At 43.2% G+C, this 23,365-nt stretch overlaps 1 protein-coding gene across 1 annotated transcript in view; it reads right to left on the reverse strand.

Moving 5' to 3' along the window:
- GRK7 (G protein-coupled receptor kinase 7) overlaps positions 1-23,365 on the reverse strand; it is a 29,244-nt gene that overhangs the window by 3,308 nt on the left and 2,571 nt on the right. Inside the window, exon 3 of the mRNA XM_011357432.1 lies at positions 5,550-5,824. Coding sequence (XP_011355734.1) covers positions 5,550-5,824 — 275 coding nt within the window. The remainder of the gene's footprint in view (positions 1-5,549; positions 5,825-23,365) is intronic.

Genomic DNA, 23,365 nt, shown 5'->3' on the forward strand with positions numbered 1-23,365 from the left:
ATAGCTAACAGGTATTCAGAACCTACTGTCAGCTAATCCAGTGTTAAGCTCTTCCCTTACGTTATCACATTTTATCATCACAGCAACCTGTCTGTTTTTTAACTGTCTTTTTAACTTCTTTTCACCTCTTCACTTGCTTCTGCAGCCATAAAATAGCTGTGTGCCGAGAAAGCAAGAATATATCGGTGAATTTTTTCAAAGGAAAATTTGTAATAAAATATTATCATGAAAAGGAGAAACTCTGTTGGAGACATCTGATATCCAGTCATCCTCTGGGTGGTCGTTCTGTGATTCTGGCCAACCTCAACCTGAAAGGCCATCCAGGACTCCTTGGACTTTTCCCATTATGACACAACTGGAAAGACAGGTATGGAGAGCTGTTTCCTGAGATACTACAAGGTATCTCTTTTCTTCTAAAAGCTGCTAAGTCTCTATCAATTGAAAGAAAGGAAAATGCAGGCTCATCATCTGTTAGAACCCATTGACCAATGGCTGGGTGTTTTATATCCTGTAGAGTAAGAGCCTTGAGGGAGGATTGCTGAGATAAACCGAAGCTTCGAGGATACACTAAAATAAAAAGAAATAAAGAACCATACTGAGGTATAGTTTACACAGCAATATGTTCCATTTTCAGGTATCAGATAGATTTCAGGTATCAGATAGATTTTAAATGTGGCAGAACAAAGGAAGAGCAAGAATTCCATTCAAGTAGACTAGGAATGAACCATAGGCCTGTGTGTCTCAGAAAGAACAAAGGAGTTGGAATGAGACCAGGTGCCATGAGGAAGGAGTTTGTACCACCTTGATGGCTGCTGGCAGGCAGGAACATACTGTCCCAGAGGTCGAGAGGGTGCTTTAAACTCACTCTAAGCAGCTTTAACTTGGATAAATGGAGAGTGCCTAGGGGCTGATAACCTCAGGAAACTTGACAAACCAGTCTTCACATCAGTATGAACAGTTCTCAAGTAACATCTCAAGCAACCAGGCCCAGATGGCCTGGGCTTGCCCATCAGGGGTGGCTGGCTGCTGCCCTTTTGCAACTAGTTGCAAAAGACAAGGGAACAACTGAGCACTTTGGGTTTTTCATTATGTTCCTCAGCACCCCAACTGGATGCCCCTGGAAGTCAGGGCCCATGCCTTATACCTGTGGAGGAGAGACAATTCCATGACATGACCACTGTCTGACTGCTGCCGAACCTGCCAGCTAGATCCTGGCCAGAACAGAGATTGCGTTCCCCAACTCCCCTCAGAGACTGTGTGACCGACCCTCCCCTATGCCCCAGATGTGCTGGTTTCTTGGATAGGCTGTTGTCCAGCCCCGAGCAAACACAGAAGGTATTTTCGCCTTATCAGTGGTAGGTCACACCCCAATAAGGCAATCCAGCCTGCTCTGCCCTGTATAACCCCTTATCACCTGCCAGGTGGTGGGGAATATATTGATGTTGTCTTGCCAGTTGTCCTCAACATGCTTTGTAGATAAGTTCCCTTAATAAACTCTTGATGTAATGATGGAGTTGTCAACCTCTCTCAGCCCTGGAAAATTTTATGTAACGATGCCCTTTTCCAATGAATATCTGTGGTTGCTGATGCTAACAAAAGACTAGGCTTTGCGACTCCTATTCCTTTACCTCTGTGTCCAGGCTACCACACACTTATCGCTTTGATCTGTTACACTAGTGGCTCTAACCTCAGTTTTTTAATTAGAAAGAGCATAAAGATGACTTTGCTCTTGAATCTTGCTCTGGCAGCTTTGTGCAGGGCTTTTTTGGCCCTCATCATGCAGTGTGCTTTAGACAAAGAGGAGAGAGAGGCTATTTATGAAAGCAGCATCTTTTGTAATAGCCAAATCAGGAGCTACAGGAAGACTTCTGCTGCTTGGAGTAAAATATGTTTCTGAGCATTAACAGGGGCTTTTGTGTTACTGAACCCCACACAGAGATTACAATGGATTTTCTTATACCAGTCAATAAAGACAAGATACCACCTGACCATACATGAGGACCACACTGGGGGCGTCTTCCAAGAATAGGGTATTAGCCTGAAATTGTGTGTCGGAGATTTAGCACTTTAGTCAGAGACATGCATGAGTATTTGCTCTTGTTCTGTTGCACTGACTAATAGGAATAAAACCTGCAAAATAATTAAGTGACCTTCACATTTTATTTTATTGGAAAACATCATAGCTGGCTCTATCTGGAGCCCCTATGAGATGCTCAGAAAAGCTTCTGGTTTCTCTGCAAAATTAACTCACAGACCCATAAAGGCAAAGGAGGAGATCCTCATTAGTGATGCCTAAAGAAGGAGAAGGGTTTTTAATTTATTTCAAACACTTGTAAGTGCAAAAGGGAGGGGGCACTTGACCTCTCCACTGTGCAACATGCTATCTAGACATTTGCTCTGCTTTGATGGACACCCATTAAATTAAGCAAATGTTATCTTATTTAAATGAATTTTTTAAAAATACAAAGACTTTAAATGAAAATGCTGGAAGGGTTTCTTTTTCACTGAACAGCTGGCTTTTATATGCCTTTTTTATAATGTAAACAGTTTTATTCAGAAAAGTCACAACAACAGATAATTTTATAAAAAGGTTATGCTTGATGGAACTGCTTCAGGCAATGATTCAGTGCTTTAAGGTGGCATTTTCCTGAAGTTTGTCAACATTTCATCTTATAGACCCAAAGTGTGCTTATAAAGAATTGAGATAGATTTTCAATCAAACACGAAAAGAGGGTGATGTTTTCTTCAGGAAAATCATGTAAAGAGACTTCGCTTCCCACATTGCCTTAGCCACTGTTAACGTGACCTCTGACACTTCTCATACTCAAGAGCCAGGACAGTAGAATTGGTCAGTGGCCACCCTGTCTGCTTCTCCTTTCCTTTCTGGGCACACAGAAGACCACACTAGACAGCCCCCTACCCATAGGCAGGGCCCAAGGACTGTTCTGGCCAACAGAAGTGTGTGTGAAGAGGTGGGTGAGTGGGTTATTTCCTGGCTGAGGCAGTACAAAATTGCTTGGGCTATCTTCTCCTGCCTCAGCAACTGAAAGCCACCAGTTCCCATGGAGCTGAAAGATGGGAACAGCCTGAATCTGAACCACAGCTCAGAAGGGAGATAGGTACCCTGGAGAGCCACTGGACCCAGAGTGGGCTTTGTGTGAATGAGAAATAATCCTTTAGGTTTAAGCTGCTGAAACTTTGGGATTTGCTTGTTATAACATGGTCTATTCTGACTAATACAACGATGTTGGCATCGACACTAAGAGAGATCACCTTCACATTTGATGTCACATGAATGTAGAGTTCCATCCAATTCCCACATACTCGCTTGTTAGTTTGGTTATCTGTCATGCTCCAACAGTTATTACAAATGAATTTTCTTTCACTATTTAAAAATATCAGATCAAAAATAGAAAACTTGCTTCCATATGCAAACATTTTGAGCTAAAGCAGCCTTGTTTCAGAACCTCCACTGGCAACTACTTGGAAGATTTAGAGTAATCTGGCTGCCTAAGTTCTGGTGTAATATTAAAAATCAGTCATATTATTTTATGATTGTAGCTTTCATATTTTTATATATTTTTAGATTTTGAAAATTCAATTCAAGTAATGTAAGATAGTCAAGATCATCGTTTTGTTAAAATATTATCTGCTATCTCCCTTAGAACAAATTAATAATACTGTTATCCCTTGCTTTTTGAAAGTTCCCTTTACAACACTTTGCTTTTACAAAAGATCTATTTAATAACTGTTTCCACAATTTGAAAGAAATCCCAAAAGGACTTCACTTTTATTAAAAAAGGGGAAGTCAGAACAGTGTTTGGTGTTTGTTTTGCAGTGAGCAGTTATAGACACAGTGCACATCCTCAAGGATAGTGGGCCTGCCAAGCTCCTTTTCCAGAAACCACACTCAGCGTCTCAGCAACAAACCCCCAGGGCTTTGAACTGTGTCTGTGAGCATCTGTGCTTTATCTGGACTTATTTTGTGCACCCATTAGCAAGATATGTCCTATCAGAAAGGCCTAAATGAGCTCGTAAGGGTGTTAACACTTAGCATAAAACTATTAAGATGATACAATTCTAACCACATCCTAGTCACATTTTTCTGTGAACTCTTATCTATGTACATGAATAAAAAAAATCAGTCTTTCGTCAATTTAATTTGCAGGCCTCCATTCTTGAACCTAAGAGGGTGGAGAAATAAATTTTTCCTCCCTAACAGTAGTGTGTATATATATGAGAAAAAAGAAGTTTATTTTAAGGAATTGGCTCACACTATTGTGGAGGCTTGACAAGTCCAAAATCTGCAAGGTAAACTCTCAGGCTGGAGACTCAGAGAAGAGTTGCAGTTCAAGTCCAAAGATGGTTTGTCGGGAGAATTCCCTCTTCTCCCAGAAGTATCAGTTTTTTTTTTCTATTAAGGCCTTCAACTGATTGAATAAGGCCCACTCACATGAAGAATAATCTGCTTTACTCAAAGCCTGTTGATTTATATGTTAATCTCATCTAAAAAAAAAAAATACCTGCACAGAAACATCTAGAATAATGTTTGATCAAATATCTGAGTACTTTGACCTAGACAGGTTGACACTGAGATTAACCAACACACCTACAACCTCTCTCCCCGACCCTCACCCCCCATTTTATATGTGGGGATATTGAGACTCAAAAAAAGTAATTCAGTTGCTTGAGGTAAATTGACCAGTACATACTAGAGCTACAGCAGAGCTGGAATGTGAGTCTATGTCTGTGACTACAGCTACAGCAGAGCTGGAATGTGAGTCTATGTCTGTGACTCTAAGCCCTTGGTTTTCTCCATACACGACAGTCACCCACAGCCAAGGGTCTTTTCACAGGCTAGCTTTTACTTATTTTTTTCTTCTAAGATATCCTGATCTTATTATTTCATTGTAAGCAATAAAACTGGCCTTTTCTTAAAACTTTTTTTATAATTCCAACTATACTTAATTTAGCCGGCGACATCATAGGTATTCATTAAATATCTGTTAACTGATTGATGATGATATTTTACAGAGATTTTTAATAGGGGCACAATTTTCCAGAGCTATGGCTATTGCTCTTTGTGGCTGTTTTAAATTTTATTTTAAGTTTTAATTTTATGCCTTTTCAAGTAGATAATTGATTCACATGGTTCAAAATTTAAAAGATAGTAGGGTTATATAGTGACAATTTTCTTTGCATCCCTGTCACCAGCTCCCAAGTTCCCTTTATTAGAAGCAACCAATTCTATACAGTCTTTGTATACTCAAAATATTCTATGCAATGTTTTGAATTATACATACTTTTTATTCTTTTTTATGTATGCTTCTTTTGCACCTCACTTTTACACTTTAAAATATATCTTGGAGATTTTTCCATATCAAGCTCTCATAGTGTTTGAAAGTACCAGAAATACTTAACCATATAATATGCAAATAATAATAGGAAAAATAATACTACATAATCCCAAGGCTTTGTTACTAACTCAAAATATTCTTCAAATCTCTGTGGACAATACTGACATTCATCTCCGTTATGTGGTAGGTTACCTGCTTCCTAAGCGTTGCTCTGGCTTTTTAGCCAAGAAGAGTCTGCAAATATCTTTTGCTTCCTCTGTGAAGTTATCATGTTGGAATCTGACCTCTTCTTTCAGAGTTCTTTGCTTTAAATCCTCTTTACTGACTTTTTCTTTGTAATCTTTGAATGGTGTTCTTCCAGCAATCATTTCATAAATACTGCATCCCATTGCGAACCAGTCCACAGGATAGGAATAACTTGCTTTTTCCATTAGGATTTCAGGAGCCATATAACCATTTGTTCCAGCCTGTAACACTCAAACAAAAAAACAAAACAAAACAAAACAAAAACACTAATGTGAGTGTAATAGACGTTGCTGATTGTCTATCCAATACCCATTCTCTTTTTTTTTCTTTGTTAAGGGAACCCTACATATGTAATGGGTTTCACATGCTGATTACTGACTTGCATTCAGAACATGAAAAAAGGTTGACAAGTGTTTTAGCTGTTCATTAGGTGATTTTTGTCTAATAACTAAAATATGTTTTTTATGTGCACAGTATATGGAATGCCTTAGGAATATTAAATTTCATAGATAATTTTCACATGGATGACAACAATTAAAGAGTTAAATGAGCCAAGCACTAATTAGGAGTCATTGGCTTGTGCAAGAAAATTCTAGAAGTGACTGGGGTCTGGCAAGCTGGACATGAGTCAGCGTGGCACTGCTGTTTTCACAGAAGCAGTGTATGTAACATGTAATTTGGGTGACCATATATTCCGGTTTACCTGAGACAGTCGTAGTTTACATCTGTTGCCCTGGTGTCTTGTCTCATTTTGCATTTGCCCAGACAAAAGGGTATCGTAGGCTCCTCTGAGGCCCAGGATATACTTACTCATCTTTGTATCCAAACCAGGTACTTACCACAGGGCCTTTCTTGGTGCATGTCCAAAAAAACGTTGGTTAAATAAACAACAGTAAAGGTGGTAGCTAGATATTTTTCATTCACTATCTAACAAATATTTATTGAGCCATCCCCTGAAGTGAGTTCTAGGGACACCAAGACATCCAAGGCCTGCTCTTGAGGACTTAGAGGTTGGTGGAGATAGACAGGTCAAAAGGTTAATTCGATAAAGTAGGATAAATACCATAATAGGATTTTAAAATAAGCACAGAGAAGCCAGTGTGTGTGTGTGTGTGTGTGTGTGTGTGTGAGTGTGTATGTCTGAGTGTGTATGTGTGTGAGAGTGAGTGTGTGTGTCTGAGTGTGTATGTCTGAGTGTGTGTGTGTGTGTGTGTGCGTGTGTGTGTGTGTTGGAGAAACGTCACTGAAGAGTGACACGAGCTGAATCATGAAGGAAGAATCTGTCACACAGAGAAAGCTATGCAAGTAATGGACATGTGCAAGAGATGGAGTCAGGAAAAATGTGCAGGAAACTTTAAGGAATTTGGCATTTCTGAAATATAAGATCTGTGGGTTGCAAGGGTGGGAGGGGAAACTGAAGGGGAGATGTACTTGAGACTAAGAAACGCCGTAAGCCAAGGCAGCAAAAGTCCATTCTCGGTTTCCCTTTTCCCTTGTACCCCTCTACTACAGAGGCCAGAAGGCTAAGTACTCCACCTCCCAGGACCTTTGCACCTAGGGTGGTCATGTGATAAGAGCTTTATTTGAAAGGTGTGCAAGGTGAAGGTGCTGAGGGTTGGGAAGAAAGGAGGCGAGCTTATGTGGAAATACATAAAAGATATGATGAATTAAGGGATCGATAGAAAGATGGAAAAATGGATAAACTCATGATAGGGCAAGTCAGTCTAATAAAATGTTACTGATATTCGATGAATACTGTTTGACCGTGCAAATAAATGAAGTACTGATACATGCTGAACCCAACATGGATGAACACTGAAAATATTATGCTAAGTGAAAACAGCCAGTCACAAAAGACCACTATCGTATGATTCTATTTATGTGCAAAGTCCAACATTGGCAATTCCATAGAATCAGAAAGTAGATTAGCAGTTGCTTAGGGTTGGAAGAGGGGAAATGGGAGTGACCGCTAAAGGGTAGGGCATTTCTTTTCAAGGTGAAGAAAATATTCTAAAATTGTGATAATGTTTGCATATCTCTGTAAATTTACTAAAAGCCATCGAACAGTATACTCTACATGGGTCAGTTTTATGGTATTTTAATTATATCTCAATAAAGCTGTTTAAAATGTCAAAGATAAACTCTAGGTAATGGGTTTATAGGTGCTCCCTGTGAAAAATTTTCAACTTTCCTGTGTCTTTTAAAGTCTTCATAACAGGATATTATGAAGGAAAAAGAGAGTGAGGGAAGAGGAGTGTGATGCCAGGTATTACCAGACTGACTGCTGGTTTACGGGACACAAGGGACCCTTCCAGAAAGGTCACGTGGAGGAACCATAGGAGAGAAAAGAGGAGGAAGAATCTACCTGTCCAGCTCCCTCCTATCTCCTGTATCCATTAGTCGAGAATTACCCAAAAGCTAGGTTGTCTGTATTTCTACATTTGTCATTCATACCCATAACAAATCTCTGGCAACAAGGTCCCACATCCTATGGTATGATATTTCATCTCATTCAAAAAGTGGAGGAAAAACTCTGCCTAGAAGTGATACCCACAGGGGTTGTCGGAAAGAGAAATGGAGACAGCAGAGGGACTGTAAGAAGGTAAGCGAGATTGTGGCTCAGCATCCCAACTTTATGAAGTTTCTCAATGATGTACTTTGACGTGGGGCTTTTTTTTTTTTTTTTTAATCTATGGTGCCAGCTACTGATTGGCCTCTCAATCTAGAAATTAAGAACTATCGGTATTGGAAAATTTTCTCATACTATTTTTTTTTTTATCATTTCTCCCTTCCATTTTCTTTCCGTTTTGTGAAATTCTGAAATTTTCCTTTATGTTTCGGATCTTTCACTTCTATTTTCCATCTCTTTCATTTCTTTTTTATGGGAGAATTCTATTTTTTCTTCTTACTCCTCTATTTTTTTTTTTAACAAAAAATGTTCTATTATGGGAAATTTCAAATACATGCAAATGAAGTATACACTATACCCGGTGTACTCTACACCCAGCTCCAACAATTATCAACACACAGCCTATTTTGTTTCATCTGTGGACCTGTCAACTCCCACTGCTCCAGACTATCCTCGATCTTGTATTATTTATAAGTATTTCACAATGAATTTCTAAAAGATAAGGGAACTTAAAAGACCCCAAACGAAGCACTACGATACTGTTATTTCACTTAAAAAAATAACAATGATTTTTTAATATTATCAAATATCTGGACATGTTTACACTTTTCCTATTGTCCTATAAACTTGTCCTCTAAACAGTTTGTTTAAAGTTGGAGTCAAATAAGGTTCATACAATGTAATCGATTGATCAATATGTCTCTTAAATCTCTGTGAATTATCAGAGATTTGCTTCCTCTGCATGTTTTTGTTGGGAAAAAAAAAAACAGCTAAACCATAGAGTTTGCCACAGTCAGATTTTGCTGACTGCATCTCTGTGGTGTCATTTAACCTGTTCCTCTGTTCTTTTTATTTCCTGTAAATTGATAGCTAGATCTAGAGCCTTAATCTTTCCATTGAACTTTACATTTTTGCAGATATGTTTTTATTAACATATAATTAACATACAGTCATGTGCACAAATTTTAGATATTCGGTTAAATAAATTTTGTTAATTGAATACATTCACATAAATGCCACCAAACAAAATTTAGAACATTTCCATCCAAAAGTGTTCCCTTGTGCCCCTTTCTCGTCCATTCTCCTCCCAACTTCCCATGCAACCTGTTTCTGATTTCCATCACCACAGGTTAGTTTTGTTTGCTCTTGGATCTCATGTAAATGGAATAGTATGGTAGATACTTTTTTTGTGTCAGACTTCTTTTTTTAGATAACATTTTTGAAATTTATCCATGTTGTTCTGCAAACCTATTTATGTTTTTTTATTTCCAAATATCCTTGTTGTTTTTCTCTGAATGTTTGTTTTATAGCACCTGTTCTTAATTTCATGATGCAATATCTTTTCTTAAATCTCAAAAGCATATTAATTATAAAAATCTTTTAAAAACGTTCTCTTCTGCTTTCTACATTGTTCCTGTTTCCTGCAAGTTTCTTATTCCGCTCATTTTGGTGTTGTCTTTTATTTTGGAGAGATTTTGAAATGAGACATGATCTGTAACTATCTGTTTATATTTAAGAGTGCAACACTAAAAGCTAACAAGAAACTTGTCAATGGATGGGCTTCGCCGTAGTGTGAACCTGCCAAACCATTTCAATGGGGACCTCACCCCTGAGTATCTGTAGACCTTTTCTGTTAGTCTTCTCAATTTCCTTATAGAGATTCTCCAATATTCCACCTGAGAGGGGTCAGCCTGCTTACCCTCATTCTGGGAACTGAGGTGGGGCAGGGGCTGAGGGTCTTCCTGTATGTAGTATTTCACTGTCCATAACTCTCAGTTGGGCTATATGTTCCTAGGTCCACCTTCTCTCTGGTTCAAACTCTTCTGCTGGGGTGGGAGAAGCACAAAGAAAGACTGTTAAACAATACCCAGCTGCAGTTCAGACAGTGGCAATTGGTAAGTTCTTCTCAGCAATATTTATTGTGAACTTGCTCCGTGTGTGGCACCCTTCCAATGAGCAGATTTCAGAGGTGAGTGACTTTAAGGATTAAAATCGCTTATTAGGACACCAGATAAACATCGGTTGCTTAGTAGAAAGTGTAAGGTGAAAATGGAGAACATGCCTTTTTCTTAAAAAAAAAGATCATGAGACACATACTGGGAGAAAAATTGGAAATAATAACGGACAATATTAACTGAGTGCTTATTACATACTCGATATTTTCTCAAGTGATTTATATAAATTTCTTGTTTAATCTTCATGATAACTCTATGAGACACAGATTACTTTATCTCCCATTTTGCAGATTAGAAAACTGAACCACACAGAGGTTAAGTCTTGCCCAAGGTCAGCCACCGAAGAGTCACACACAGGTCTGCACTTTGAACCACTACATGACACTGCCTCCAAGGAAATAAGTGAAGTGGCTTTTTCTTACCCCTCCAAGTCTCCTTCGGGATTTATTTTCCTCCCCTGAGAGTCCCCTCCTTCTCTCTTCCCATTTGCCAAGAACTAAGTCATTATCTTTTTCCTACCCCTTCTTCCCAATAAGTTCTCCTTTCTTTGCCTGTATCTCTGCTCATCAGATGCTGGCTGAGCTGCTCTACATTATGGAGGTTGCTGAGAGGTGGGGACCAGACCCTGAGCCATATTCTAGGATCGCTTTGCTCCCTCTCCAAGAAAATAAATGAAGAATTGGCCACCGCCTTTACTGTACTATAGTCTCTTGGTGTAGTGGAAAAAGTATGAGACAGCATGCAGGTTAGCCTGGGATTCATTCCAAATAATATTCAGGACTAAATTTACCTCTTGGCCCTAAAGACAGAAAACGTCGGTGATTTTGAAGGGCACCACCTCCTTGAAGAGTAGAGGTATTTCACAGAGGAGAATGGAATTAGAGGCACACGCCAGAGTCTAAGTACCCAAATTCCATCGCAGCCTCCAGCTGAAAAAATTAATTGCCTGGCCTTCATGCCATTTGTCTTCTTCATGTGAACTGCCTCCTCAGAGTGGGGTGGGAGGAGGAAACGGGCCAAGCAGCATGGGGCAGGGTCCAACCACGCTGACCTCTCTTGGCTCTGTTCAACTCCTGCAGTTACAAAGGGCCCCCGCACATTAGTCTCTGTGCCATCAAAATAGTCTCTTTCAGTTTGTGTGACCAGAACTGCCATTGCCAAGACTGTAAGGATTACCCAAGTGTCGGCAGTGACAGAACTTAGTGGAGGCTTTTGTGTGTGGTTTGTCTTTTATTTTATTATTATTATTTTTTTGGCTTCATTTTGTTTTGCTTTTGGTTTTGTAGTGCCCTTTGGCGAACCCACGTGGTCAACACCTGGTCAGGCAAAACACAGCATACCTAGCATTGCAGAGCCTTAAGTATCAGACCTCACAGGGTTTAGGAAGCCAGGTAGTGGCTGTCCAGTTCCCCACTATGCCCCAGGGGACAGCAAGAAGTTCATCTACCACAGTCATTGTACATGGATTGCTTAGTTCCATCAGAACCACAAGTCACCTACAAGTGTCCAGGCTTTGAGGAAGGTAGACACTCTAAGGTGGGGTCAAGATCAGAGCCAGCCTATTAGGACCTGTGCAGACACCCCCATAGCTCTAGCTGTTGGATGCTGGTTTCCACTGACCATGTAGCTGTTGTCACTCTCATCCCCCCGGGGCCTGGGGGCTGAGCGGCAGGGCCAGGGCTGGGTGGATTCTGCCTGGGAGTTGTCCCAGTTTGGCTCTGGGCAGCCTAGACTGTGACCTCTGGCAGGGATGAGAACCGGGAGGGGCCTTTCAGTGGGTCTCAGAGGGTACGATTCACATCTTAATAGTTTTACATGTCCACGAGAAAATGCGTGTGTGTGTGTGTGCGTGTGAGTTTGTGTGTGTGCGCGCGCGCAGGTCCTTCAAGGTCAGGAGGAAACCTTCAGCTCCAGTTGAATCTGAACAGTTGGCAACTTTAAATTCCATCATTAGAAGGAATGCGGGTGCTGTGCCCCTGGTGTGGTCAGGCCAGGCTGGATTTGATGATCGGGCGGGGAGAAACACAGAAAAGGAAGCTCTCTGAGTTTCTCGGCGGTGGCGGCGGCGGCGGCGGCGTCGCCCAGCAAACTGGCGAGAGGAGCAAGAAATTGCCCGCGGATGTCTCTTCCCCCCAGCTCATCACAAACCAGATCCACTCGACAGCACAATCCAAACAGAAGAGGGAATCAGAATGTACATCTTTTGTTTGCCGTGGCAGGAGAACTGTTGAGCAGAGGAAAAAAACAAGCTGAGCTTAGCGCTATCAGCTGTTTCCTGGGGCTGGCTCCTTCCTTCCTCCGAGGGGGGCCTGGCCGCTTTGTTCTCGTTCCCAGCTGCTCCTCTGCTCCTTTAAGCGGTGGCCTTTGCAGACCTCGGAGGAATGCGGCCCTAGACCCCAGGGGACTTAGCTCGGAGGCTCCGCCCACGTTCTCGGCCCAAGGCTGCAGCCTCGGGAGCCCGGCTCACCCGGGCCTCCGTTTTTGCTCCTCGACCCGCCCGCAGGTCGCTGTTCGCCACTTCCTGGCTGAGGAGCACAAGCCACACCTTTCTGCTCTTTCTGACACTCCTGGGAGAACACTCGTTTCAGAGAGCCCCAACGGAGGATCCCCAAAAAGGGTCCCAGCGATAATGCATTTCTAGCTAAACAGCCCGATGCGGGTCTGCTGGGGTTCAGATTCCAGCTCTACCAGTTATCTCACGGGACTGTGATGAAGATGAAAGTGACAAGACACACTGAGTGCTTCCCCCAAGCCTGGCATAGAGCAGACCGGCAAGAGGTTAGCAATGATGGTCATCGAGCCCGGTTTCTGGTTGTCTCAGACATGGTAGCTACATATGAAGAAAAACCCCGAAGCCTCTAAGACACCATCACATTGAAAAACGGGCCTGGCTTCCACTGGACTGTGTTCTTTGTTGGTTTCATGTTCTGTGAACCTATCTAGCACCCATGGTGCCTCCAAGATGCCCAAAATCAAACCACAAGTGAAGTTCCACCTGGCTGTGAGGAAGCAGATAATTGTGTGTGCCTGCTCGGCTCAGCATGGGGGTGAGCCGTGCCCTCACCCACTGCCCATCTGGTGGAGCTTTGGGCTCCTCCTGGCTCCCTGTGCCTCTCAGAGAACAAAGCACAGCTGCACAGGTCACCTGAGCAGCTACAGTGCCTGCTGGATGAGGCAGAAACAATGCGACAGTGAAGATTGTGACAGAGGGGCTGGTGCTTGGCTTCTTGTAGAATAATCAGAGCAGTCATTTTTTGATTCCCTACCAAGTAGCTGACCTTCTGCTAGACATTTAATCTCATGTTGCTTAATCTCATCAAGCCTAAGAGGCAGGTGGTATTAACCAAGCTCAGAGAAGAGGCATGACTTGCTTGGGGTCAAGTGCAGTGCTATGGCCAGCCTGAGTGGCATTTAGAAGAAGGCACTCTGCATGGCTTAGAACGTGGAGCATGTTGGCCTTTAGTCCCTCACTGTCCCCGTAGTTGGTGACCCCTGTGAGGGGTCAGCCCATGCATCTGTATACAGCAGCTATAGTAAGTAGCAGAACCGGCATTGGCACGTTCACGTGTTCCTGTGGATATTTCATCAACCGCGTTTGATATAACTTTTGGTCCCTTGATCACACCATGTTGCATGACAGCCCCTTTCTGCTGCACCTTGCAGGCCTCCTGGCTCTCTTTCTCCTCACCCTCCACAACTTGTAAGACAATGTGCTGGCCCACAGAGTTCCCAGATCCTCTGCTTCACACCCCTCCTGTTTACCTTCTTCCTGACTATCTTTCACAAGGCTCATTTTGTCACCTCCCTGCCTGAAAGCCTTCAGGGCTACCCAACACCCTTGGCCTCTGTTACATCCTCTAGTTGTATCTTTTGTCACCCCTCACACCCTGTGACTCCATACCCTAGGCAGCTGCAGAGCCACTCTGTTCTGTGACTGAACTCCCTCTCCCATCCTGTGACTACCTCAGGCCTGGGTTTTTAACTGTGGCACTACTGACACTGTGGACCAGATCATTCTTAGTGGGGGAGGAGGACTGTGCTGGACATTATAAGACGTTGGCTGCATCCCTGGCCTCTACCCACTAGATACCAGTAGCAATTCTCCAGTCGAAAGTCCCCCGGGAACCCCAATCCCCCTCAGTTGAGGGCTATTGGCCTATGCTTATCCCTTTTCCTGGCCTACTGTCTTTCCTCTCACCTGTCCAGCTTCTGTTTGCTTGTAAGTCTTGACATTTCCTCCTGGAAGCCCTTCCTGACCCCATGATCCCCTGCCAAGCTGGCTGCCCTTTCTAGGATCCCAATTTAGACAGTCCTGACCATACTGCATTGTCACTGACCTTTTACTTATGGGTATCTTCCCTAGCGTAGGGCTTCACGAAGACAGGCATTCATTTGCCTGATTCCCTGTTAGACTCAGGGCCCAAGTCTGTACCTGCAACAAAACTTTCCCTAATAAATCATCCCGGACCCCTCTCTCTTTACCCCATATCCAAGCCATCACTGAAGCCTCTTCCCAAATCTCTTCCCAGTCCATCCACTGTGCTCTGACTCTACCCCCACCCTCCCTTTTGTGGGCTGAGCTGCCATCATCTCTCACCTGGATAACAAATGACCACAATCAATCTGAATCCCCTTTGATCTGTTCTTATTTATGAAAGAGTAATTTTTTCAAAACAGAATTCTGAGCACGTTGCCCCTTTGTTAAATCCTTTCAAAGGCTTTCCCGGTGCTTTTAAGCAAAACGAAACAAAGCAAAACAAATCAAACAAACAAAAAAAAGTCCTTTACATGGCCCATAATGCCAGGTTTGGTGTGGCCCCTGCTCCCTCTGCAGCTTCGCTCGAACCATATTTCCTCTTGTTTTGTGCTTTTTATTTCCTGGCCTTTCATTTCCCCCAAAGCAACAGGTACTTTGCACTGGCTGTTCTCATCGCCTGACATGTTCTGCCCCTCCTGGGGTGGATCCTGGCATACTCTGCCCACATCTCCTATTCAGGGTCTTGGCCTCCACTCCCTGGCTGCTGGGACCAGGACCAGCCAGTGCAATCAAACAGGGCCCTGTAGTCAAACCTGTGCTGTTTGAAGGGAGTCTGGACACATTTTTGAATTTGGATTTTGTAAGTTAAGTCCAATGAGACAATGGAGTACATGCCTAGGTCTTGGAGCCTTGGTTCACACCCATGGAGTCCTATTTCTGGTCACCTTCCTGCCTCCCAGTGATGGGTTCTTAGCTATCTACCCCCCTATCTCTGCTCAGCAACTGTTGCTACCCTCTGCCTCCAATGGGGGCCTGAACTCATGTGCAGAGAGGGCTGGGTCAGGCATGTACCAGTTGCAGGATGGGGCCCTAGATGTCTGTTAGGGTCTCCACTCACACCCTGTGTATCTCTAAGCTTGAGGGAGTATGATATTAAATAGCGAATTAAAACAAAACAACCCCCCCGCCAAAAAAAAAAATCCCACCATGACTGAATGAAAGACTGAACATGGAAGAAAGGAAAAAACTTTTTCCTGACATTTGAATAAGGGGCTGCACATTTTCATCTCACCATAAGCCCTCAAAATTATGCAGCCAGCCCTGGCTGGGACCATTGACTGCTGATGGCTCACAGCTGCACCCCACTCTGCAAATTGCCCTCTGCAGCAGGGAACTGTCTTGCCCAAGCTGCTCCCTCTGGCAGCTGGAGGGATACAAAAACCTGGACCCCACTTAGATTTGGGACAACTCTGAGAGCCATCCCAATACCCACGCTTGCTGAAGGACTGCCTGAGATCTTAGTTCTACCTCATCGAGGGTCAGCTTCTCTCCCTGCCTAATCCTGCCTTCCTCATGTATGAATCTCATAGGCGTGCACCCTAATACACCTTCCACATGTAAATCTGTCTCAAAGTCTCTTTCCAGGGAACCAGTCTAAGACACCACCGCAACTGCTTTGCTGAGTGAATTTGTATCTACTTTCTGATATCAAGTAAGTTGTATTTCCATATGGTTAACTCTGATCCTCACATGTTAAGTCAAATCCTCCTTGGAAAGCCCCCTATACCACATCTTCACAGCATCTATCATAATTGAAATTTTACATTAATTCGAATGACTATCAAGTTTTATTTCTCTCATTAGACTGTAAACTCCACGTGGGAAGGAAACCACGTCCATTTCTTTGCTCATCAGTCTATCCTTCATGTTTAGCATAGTCCTGGGAAACGGTCAATCAATATGTATTGAATGAGTGAGTGAATAAACGAATGACTGCCTTTTGAATGAAGGAATGTTAAAAATAATCCCGAGACTGTTATGAAGGTTTTTGAATGCCCTTAATAGTGGTAAGTACTTTGAGAATGGATTTGAAGGTTTTGTAGTGATCAAAAATTACTAGGAACTACATTTAGTTAATGATAGTGGTTATAATTTAAGTGGAGATCAACCTGTGACCATGAAGTAACCAGAATGCCTCTCCTACGGGCTCTTAAACTGTTACTCAAAAGTAAATTCTCAAAGAGAAAAGATTTTGGAGCCGGGTCATAATGGTTATGATGTATGTAGGTGTTAATTTCTGATAAAACACATTTAAAGATCTTTTAAACATCACTTATTTGGTGTATCTCTAGCATTACATTCAGTATAACACAAGCTTCAAAATAAATAAAATGCCCAATCTCTGTCATGCATTATCCCTCTAAATGTAAGGAGTTGGTCAGAGTCTTCAAGGCAGCACGAGGTAACCAAATATGTCACAGGCTTTTGGGTGGGTCACTGTTCTAACTTCATTCCCACTCCTGACAAAATAGCAAGTTGCAAGGACTCATGTGTCATCAAATCTGGAGGTCACTGTTCTTCACATAGAATGCTGAATTTGAAAAGTCCCAGCATGAGCCCCCCTGCCCAACTTTCTTATTCTATTTTCCTCAAGTCTCTAAAAAGTGATACGAGTTTGTTTTATTGTGTGCATGTAGATGCCAGCTGAGAACAGGCTGGAGTGCTTATCACATTCAGTAAAAGTGAATAGAGACAGTGGCTGGGACCGCGTTTGATGACATTGTGCCTAGTGTGTCGTGGGAGGCCGGCTCTCAGACGCTGGTCACGTCATTCCCTGTAGGTGGGGGGTTGCTCTGCATCTGAAGTCTTAACTCTGCCAGTGATTCAGCAAGGTTTGTGGTTGGTGTCTGTGCCAGACCAGACTGAGGAAGACATGCTAACACCATCACACGTACTTATTCTTTTGAGTTTTACTGAGTAGAGAGCCTTTTATAACATTAAAAGTTGTAGGCCACGTCTGCCCTGCGTAGGAACTTAAGGTGGCATCAAAACCGTAAGTGCCGTTGAATCTGACATAACTGATTCTTATCACATACTAGCAACATGACTTTGGATGGGTAACTTAACCTCTCTGAGTCTCAATTTCTCCATCTGTAAAATGGAACTAATCCTAGTCCTACCTCATAGAATATTTCTGTGAAGGATCTAGATCCCATTACCCTGTTACTGGGGTCAGAAAGCTTCTGAACTTTTCAAGCCATTGAGGTAACAGTAGCTATTAGAGGCATCCACAGTTTTTGTATTACTGTTTATTTTTCATTCTTTTCCATTCTGGTTTTCTTTTGGAAAACACATTCCTCTGCTGTCAGTCCGCGAGATCTAGATGGGACAGACCTTCTCCCGGCTCCTGGAGATAGCAGTGACCTTGTCCTAGCCTAGTGGAATGGGTTGTGGTTGGGCATGTGACCTGCATTGTCCATCGAGAGTCTTCCCTGGCAATTGTGAAGGAACCGTTTGTAAAGAAGTGTTTCCTTTCCCTGGGAGTTGCTCACTTGGTAGGATGTGTGGACCTGCTGGTGGCCTCTATGTGGGGAGCACCTGCCTGAGAGTCAGGCCAACACTGATGAGAGCAGAGCTGAGAAACAGAGAGAGAGATTTCCAGGGACACTGCTCAGACATCTGGGTCAGGCCAAGCCTCTGGGCTTCTAAGTTATGTAAACCATTAATTTCATTTTCTTAAGTAACTTCATTTTGTCCCACAAGAACCCTGAGTGATAGTCCAGTAAATCATCGTAACTTATTCCATATGTCCATCTTTTGAGTTTACAAGTGTTTTCCTCCAAATAATTCAAATACTATCTCATAGACTCATAAAATCTTAGAGATTAAAGAGGTCCCGGGGCCTGCCCGAGATGGCAGACACAATGAATCAGTGACAGAGCTGGGACAGCAACCCAGGCTTTCTGCCTCCTAGGCCAGCACTCTGAAGTGTCCTTGCCACTTCTCGCACGTCTGCTCCAGTCCTTCCAAACCTGGGCAGGGACGCCCTGCACCTTTCCTCCCCTGAGGTGCTTCCCTTAGTCACCACATTCTAAGAGTGGCTCTGTGCCTCCCTTTCCCCTCCACGGAGAGCAGCCATACCTTAAGAGAAGTAAGTACAGACATGGGTCTTGATGGAAGCTAGGTGAGAGGCCAGGGGGTTGAGCTCTGGACCTAAGACTATTCAGAGCCAAGGGCGCTACCTCAACCTTCATTACCTCCCGTGCAGATCATTTACAGTAACTCCTTGTGGGTCCTTCTTTCTCTCCAATCCTAGTCTCTTTCTCCTTCAGTCTATTTCATATAGTGTCAGAGTCATCTTCTTAAAGAATCCCTCTGGTCATGCTACTTTCCTGTTGAAAAACCTTCGATGGCTTCCTACTGTCTGTGGAACAATTGTCCAAAGAACTTCACCTAGTGTCTCCCCCCAGTAGCCTGAAAGGGCCTGTGCCCCGCCAGGGAGGCCCAGCTCCTACCTAGAGAAGAGTTACCCACTTGGAAGAGTCACACCCAGAGTTTCAAACTCTATTACAGCCTCAAATTCTATTGTAATAGGTGGCATTCTGAGCCTTGTTGGAAAGGAGAACAGTGTCCCTCTAACAATGTTTAGCATCTTGCTATCTTCTCCATTAATTTGGATGCTGTCATTCAAAAAATCTTTCCCCTAGCTACCTTCCTTTATTAACGACTTGTATGAGATTTCCCTTGCTATGTAACAGATTACCACAGACTTAGTAGCTTAAAACAACACCCATGTATTAGCTCTAAGTTCCGAAGGTTAAAAGTTTGGGCACAGCATGGTGGGCTCCTTAGGTCAGGATCTTCCAAGGCCAAAGCCAAGATGTCTGGTGGGCTGCATTCTCATCTGGAGCTCAGGATCCTATTCCAGATGCATGTGGTTATGACAGAATTCAGTTCATTGTGATTGCAGGACTGAAGTCCCTATCAGCCAGAGGCAGCTCTCAGCTCCTTGCCACGTGGCTCTCTCCATCTTCGAAGCCAGCAGTGGTACAATGAAGCCTCTCATGCTTTACATTTCTAACTTCTGCTGTCTCTGATCTCCACACTCATATTTAAAGGACTGGTTTGATTAGGTCGGACCCACATGGATAATTTATTTCTCTTTTGATTCACTCAAAGTCATCTGGTTAGTAGCCTTAATTATGTCTTCAAAATCTATTTTGCCTTGTAATGTAATATAATCATGGGAGTGAAATCTCATCATATTCACAGGCTTTGCCCAGACTCAAGGGGAGGAAATTATACAAGGGCAAGGGTCATTGGAAGTCATCTTAGAATTCTGCCTACCACACCATTTCAACAGTTATTCTCTAGTTTTAATTCCTGTGTGAATTAATAAGCTGAAGCAGATTCCCTTATCCTTATCAATATTTTTTTGCCTGTGGGCCGGTATGACAGTTGGTGTCAGCTCACTCAATACCTAACATCACTCCCTTTTACCCTCTCCATCCCCTACATCAGAGGCTGTAAAATGAAAAACTTTATTTTTCAGGCTCCCTTGCAGCTAGAGGTAGACAGGTGGCATGGTCCTGGCCAATGGGGTCTAAGACTAAGTCTGTTGACATTACTTCTCTTTCCCCCTTTCTTTCATCCTGGAATGTGGACTTGATATTTAGAGTAACAAAAGCCATCTTGTGACAACAAAGAAAAGGCCAGGAGATTTTTATAGAGACTTTGGCCCTGGACGGTTGAGAATCTGTTGGTATTCTGTTACATGTAGTAGGAGGCAATTCTGACTTACACAAGACTGAATGAGTAGCTGAATGAGAATAATCTAGCCAATGCTCCAGAGCTATGATGCTTTAACTTTTTATAAAGGGCTGCACAGAGTCAATGCAGATATCAACTTTTAGAATCAGAGTGATCTTTCTTTTGCACCTTCTTCATAATATTTACAGTAATTCTTTATATAGTATGTTGGCATTAAAACAATGTTAGTGGTTACAGAAGCCTTGTAAAGATGTCATTTTTTATTTCTTCTGTGAAATGTGAATATAATGACCTTAAAATCCAATTAGGGGCCTACTTATATATAAGTATTTCTTACTTAAACAGGAAACCGAGGGGCTTTCCTTAGATCTGCAGAGGGGTCAACAGTAAAGGAGGAGGCTTTCTTTTCTTCTGTCTTTATTTTTATGGCTTCCAGTCTTGCTCTCTGACTCTTCCTCCCACCCCCCAAACCCTCCTGAAGTCCCCTGGGCTTCAGTGGCAGGCCTGGAGACCAAGGAATAAAATTTCTTAGATGGGGCAAATGGTCTAAACCCTGAAGTTTGGTCTCATGGGACAGAGAGGGACTAAGGAAAGGAAGAAGGGCCAAAGGTCTCTAGGCAGTAAACTTCTCCCCCAAGTGTGGATATTATCAAGGAGGCACAGAAAGCTTCCTGAGGTTCCAACAAGAACTGGAGAGCTGGACCCAGGAGCCACCGAAGGAACTATACTTAAACATTGTCTTGGCCCATGAACAGAGCTGGAGGGAGATCGAGAAAGGATTTCTAAGAGAGATCCAAAGCCGTGCGTCTCCTAAGCCTCCAGCAAGGTGGAGATATATCACCAGTTAGCATGACATGTGCATATGGGACACTCAGAAGGAACCTTTCTACTCTGCATGATTGACAATATAAATTCAAAACCCTGAAGTAATGCGCTTTGGGGGTTTTTTGGTTTGTGTGTGTGTGTGTGTGTGCGCGTGCGCGTGTGCACCTGCGCGTGTGCGCACGCACGCACACATAGACAGACATGGATTCATGATTTTTTTATTGCCATAGCAAGGTCCCAAGCAGGCAAACACCGCCTCCTCCCCTGACCATCCCTCCTCCCCGACCATCCCTCCTCCGATCTCAAGAGTTTGAGTTTAGACCCTGAAAATTGCTCTTACCGAGGACACTGTGGTTTCCTAGTTGCCAAACCCCGCAGACTGTGCGACCTCCGCGGCATTCGACAGCATCGACCACTCTCCTTCCTGAATCCCCCTCTCCTCTGACGCCTCTGGCAGAGGTGGCCAGTCCCCTGCTCTTGCTTTCTTCTTCCTTACTAACTAGAACTCCCCTCTCCCCCTCCAAAAATAAAAATACATTTACCAGCTTTCCTCGCAGATACGGGTGGCAAGAGAACAGTTCTAGCCAAGGAGATTGAAATGGAGGCTGTCAGATAGGGCCTCCAGGAAAGCTCCTTAAATAGAGGCGTACTTAGCTGCTGTGTGCACACCCATTTACTTCTGACCCTTCCTCCTTTCCCCTCCATGGAACATGGACCTGGTGGCTGGGGCTAGAGCAGCCATCCTATATCCCATAGAAAAGGCCCAAATCACAGAGATGTTGCTCCCATCATCCTGTAGCTGCTGAGCTCAGACCGGCTGCTGGTTATCTCTATACTACTTGTTACATAAGAAAAAAAAGCCCATCTCTTATTTAATCCATTGTTATTTGGGTTTTGTATCACGTGCTACTGAAATCAACTCTTAACCGATACAGCTCCCAAGATGATGCCACTCCTGCTTTTAACGTCTTTAACCTCTTCAAGGCCCCTCTTCATCGACAGTCCCTACATGTTGATACTCCTCAGTGTCTGTCCCCAGTCCACTTCTCTCGCTATTTCTCAAATGTCTCAGTGAGCACTCAATGGTGCCCAAGCCATGGTTGACTCTAAGTCCGTGTGTCAAGCCTAGACCTTTGTTCGCAACATCAGACATACAGGTCTAATTGTGCAGGGAACATCTCTTCCCGCCTGTCACACAGGAGCCTTAGATGCAATTCAATCACATTTGAACTTAGCAGCATTCTCACAATTCTGCTCCTTCTTCTGGTCACTGGAGCTACAGACCCTCGCTGTCGCTCACCCTCATACCCAGGTGTTCCTCAAGTTCCAAGGGTCTCTTCCCAACAGTTTCAATTTGCTCCTACTTCTTCAACCCTACTGGCTTAAGCAGGCCCCCATCATCTCTTCCTGGGCCACTATATTTAGGCTCCTAACTCGTTTCTCTGCCTCCCCTCTATCTTCCAAATTGATCTTTTAAACTTGCAGATTGACTCATGTCATTCCCCTTCTTAACACACACATCTCAATGGCTCCTTGACTCCCACAATAAAGCATTCCGATGCCCTTGCGTGATCTGAGCCCCACACGTTTTGTCGAAACTCTTTACTTTACACCTGCAGACAACCAAATGCAGTTTCCCAAACATGCCACGATTTTTCTCACTTCCTTGCCTGACTGTTCTCTCTGCCTTGTAAACTGGAAACTGTGCAAAAATAAAGTTTTAAGTGCCTGTTTAAGTACGTGCTTATCTTCCTGGGGAGCCCCCCACCTTCGTGTACAGAAACTCAGTGGTGAAGACCTGTCAGAATGCCAGACATTTTGTACTGTTCACTTAACAAAATTGCTTAATTTCTCTTTTTAATCAAAGAATTTTCTGCAAGCCACTTCGAACCAAATTGATCATAAACATCAGTTGCCTTGGTTCTCGTCTATATATTTTCACTTCAAATTTCACCTTTATCTAAAGTAAAACATTGCCCCATTCCACACTCAATGGGCAAGGACATATTTACTTTAACTTGTTAAGAGTTAGGAGTTTCTTCTTTTTCCTTTGTCCCATCCTATTAAAGTTTATCTGTGAGGACCCTGGAATTTCAGGGTTCAGCTCCTTCATTTTCCAGAAGAGGAAACCAAGGCTCTATTGATTCAAGAACACAGCACCGGGGAGGTGGTTATTGGTGGAATGTACCCAGGCCCCCATTATGGATTCGGCACAGACCATCTCCAAGTCACAAAAAAGGCTCCCCTCTGCCTCCAAAGAGAGGAGAACTAAGTAGCCCCCAAATAGCCAGTTAAGCTAATCCGCTTACGCCACTCCACCTACGGC

This window comes from Pteropus vampyrus, unplaced genomic scaffold (genome assembly GCF_000151845.1).
Source record: "Pteropus vampyrus isolate Shadow unplaced genomic scaffold, Pvam_2.0 Scaffold35, whole genome shotgun sequence".
Classification (NCBI taxonomy): Eukaryota; Metazoa; Chordata; class Mammalia; order Chiroptera; family Pteropodidae; genus Pteropus; species Pteropus vampyrus.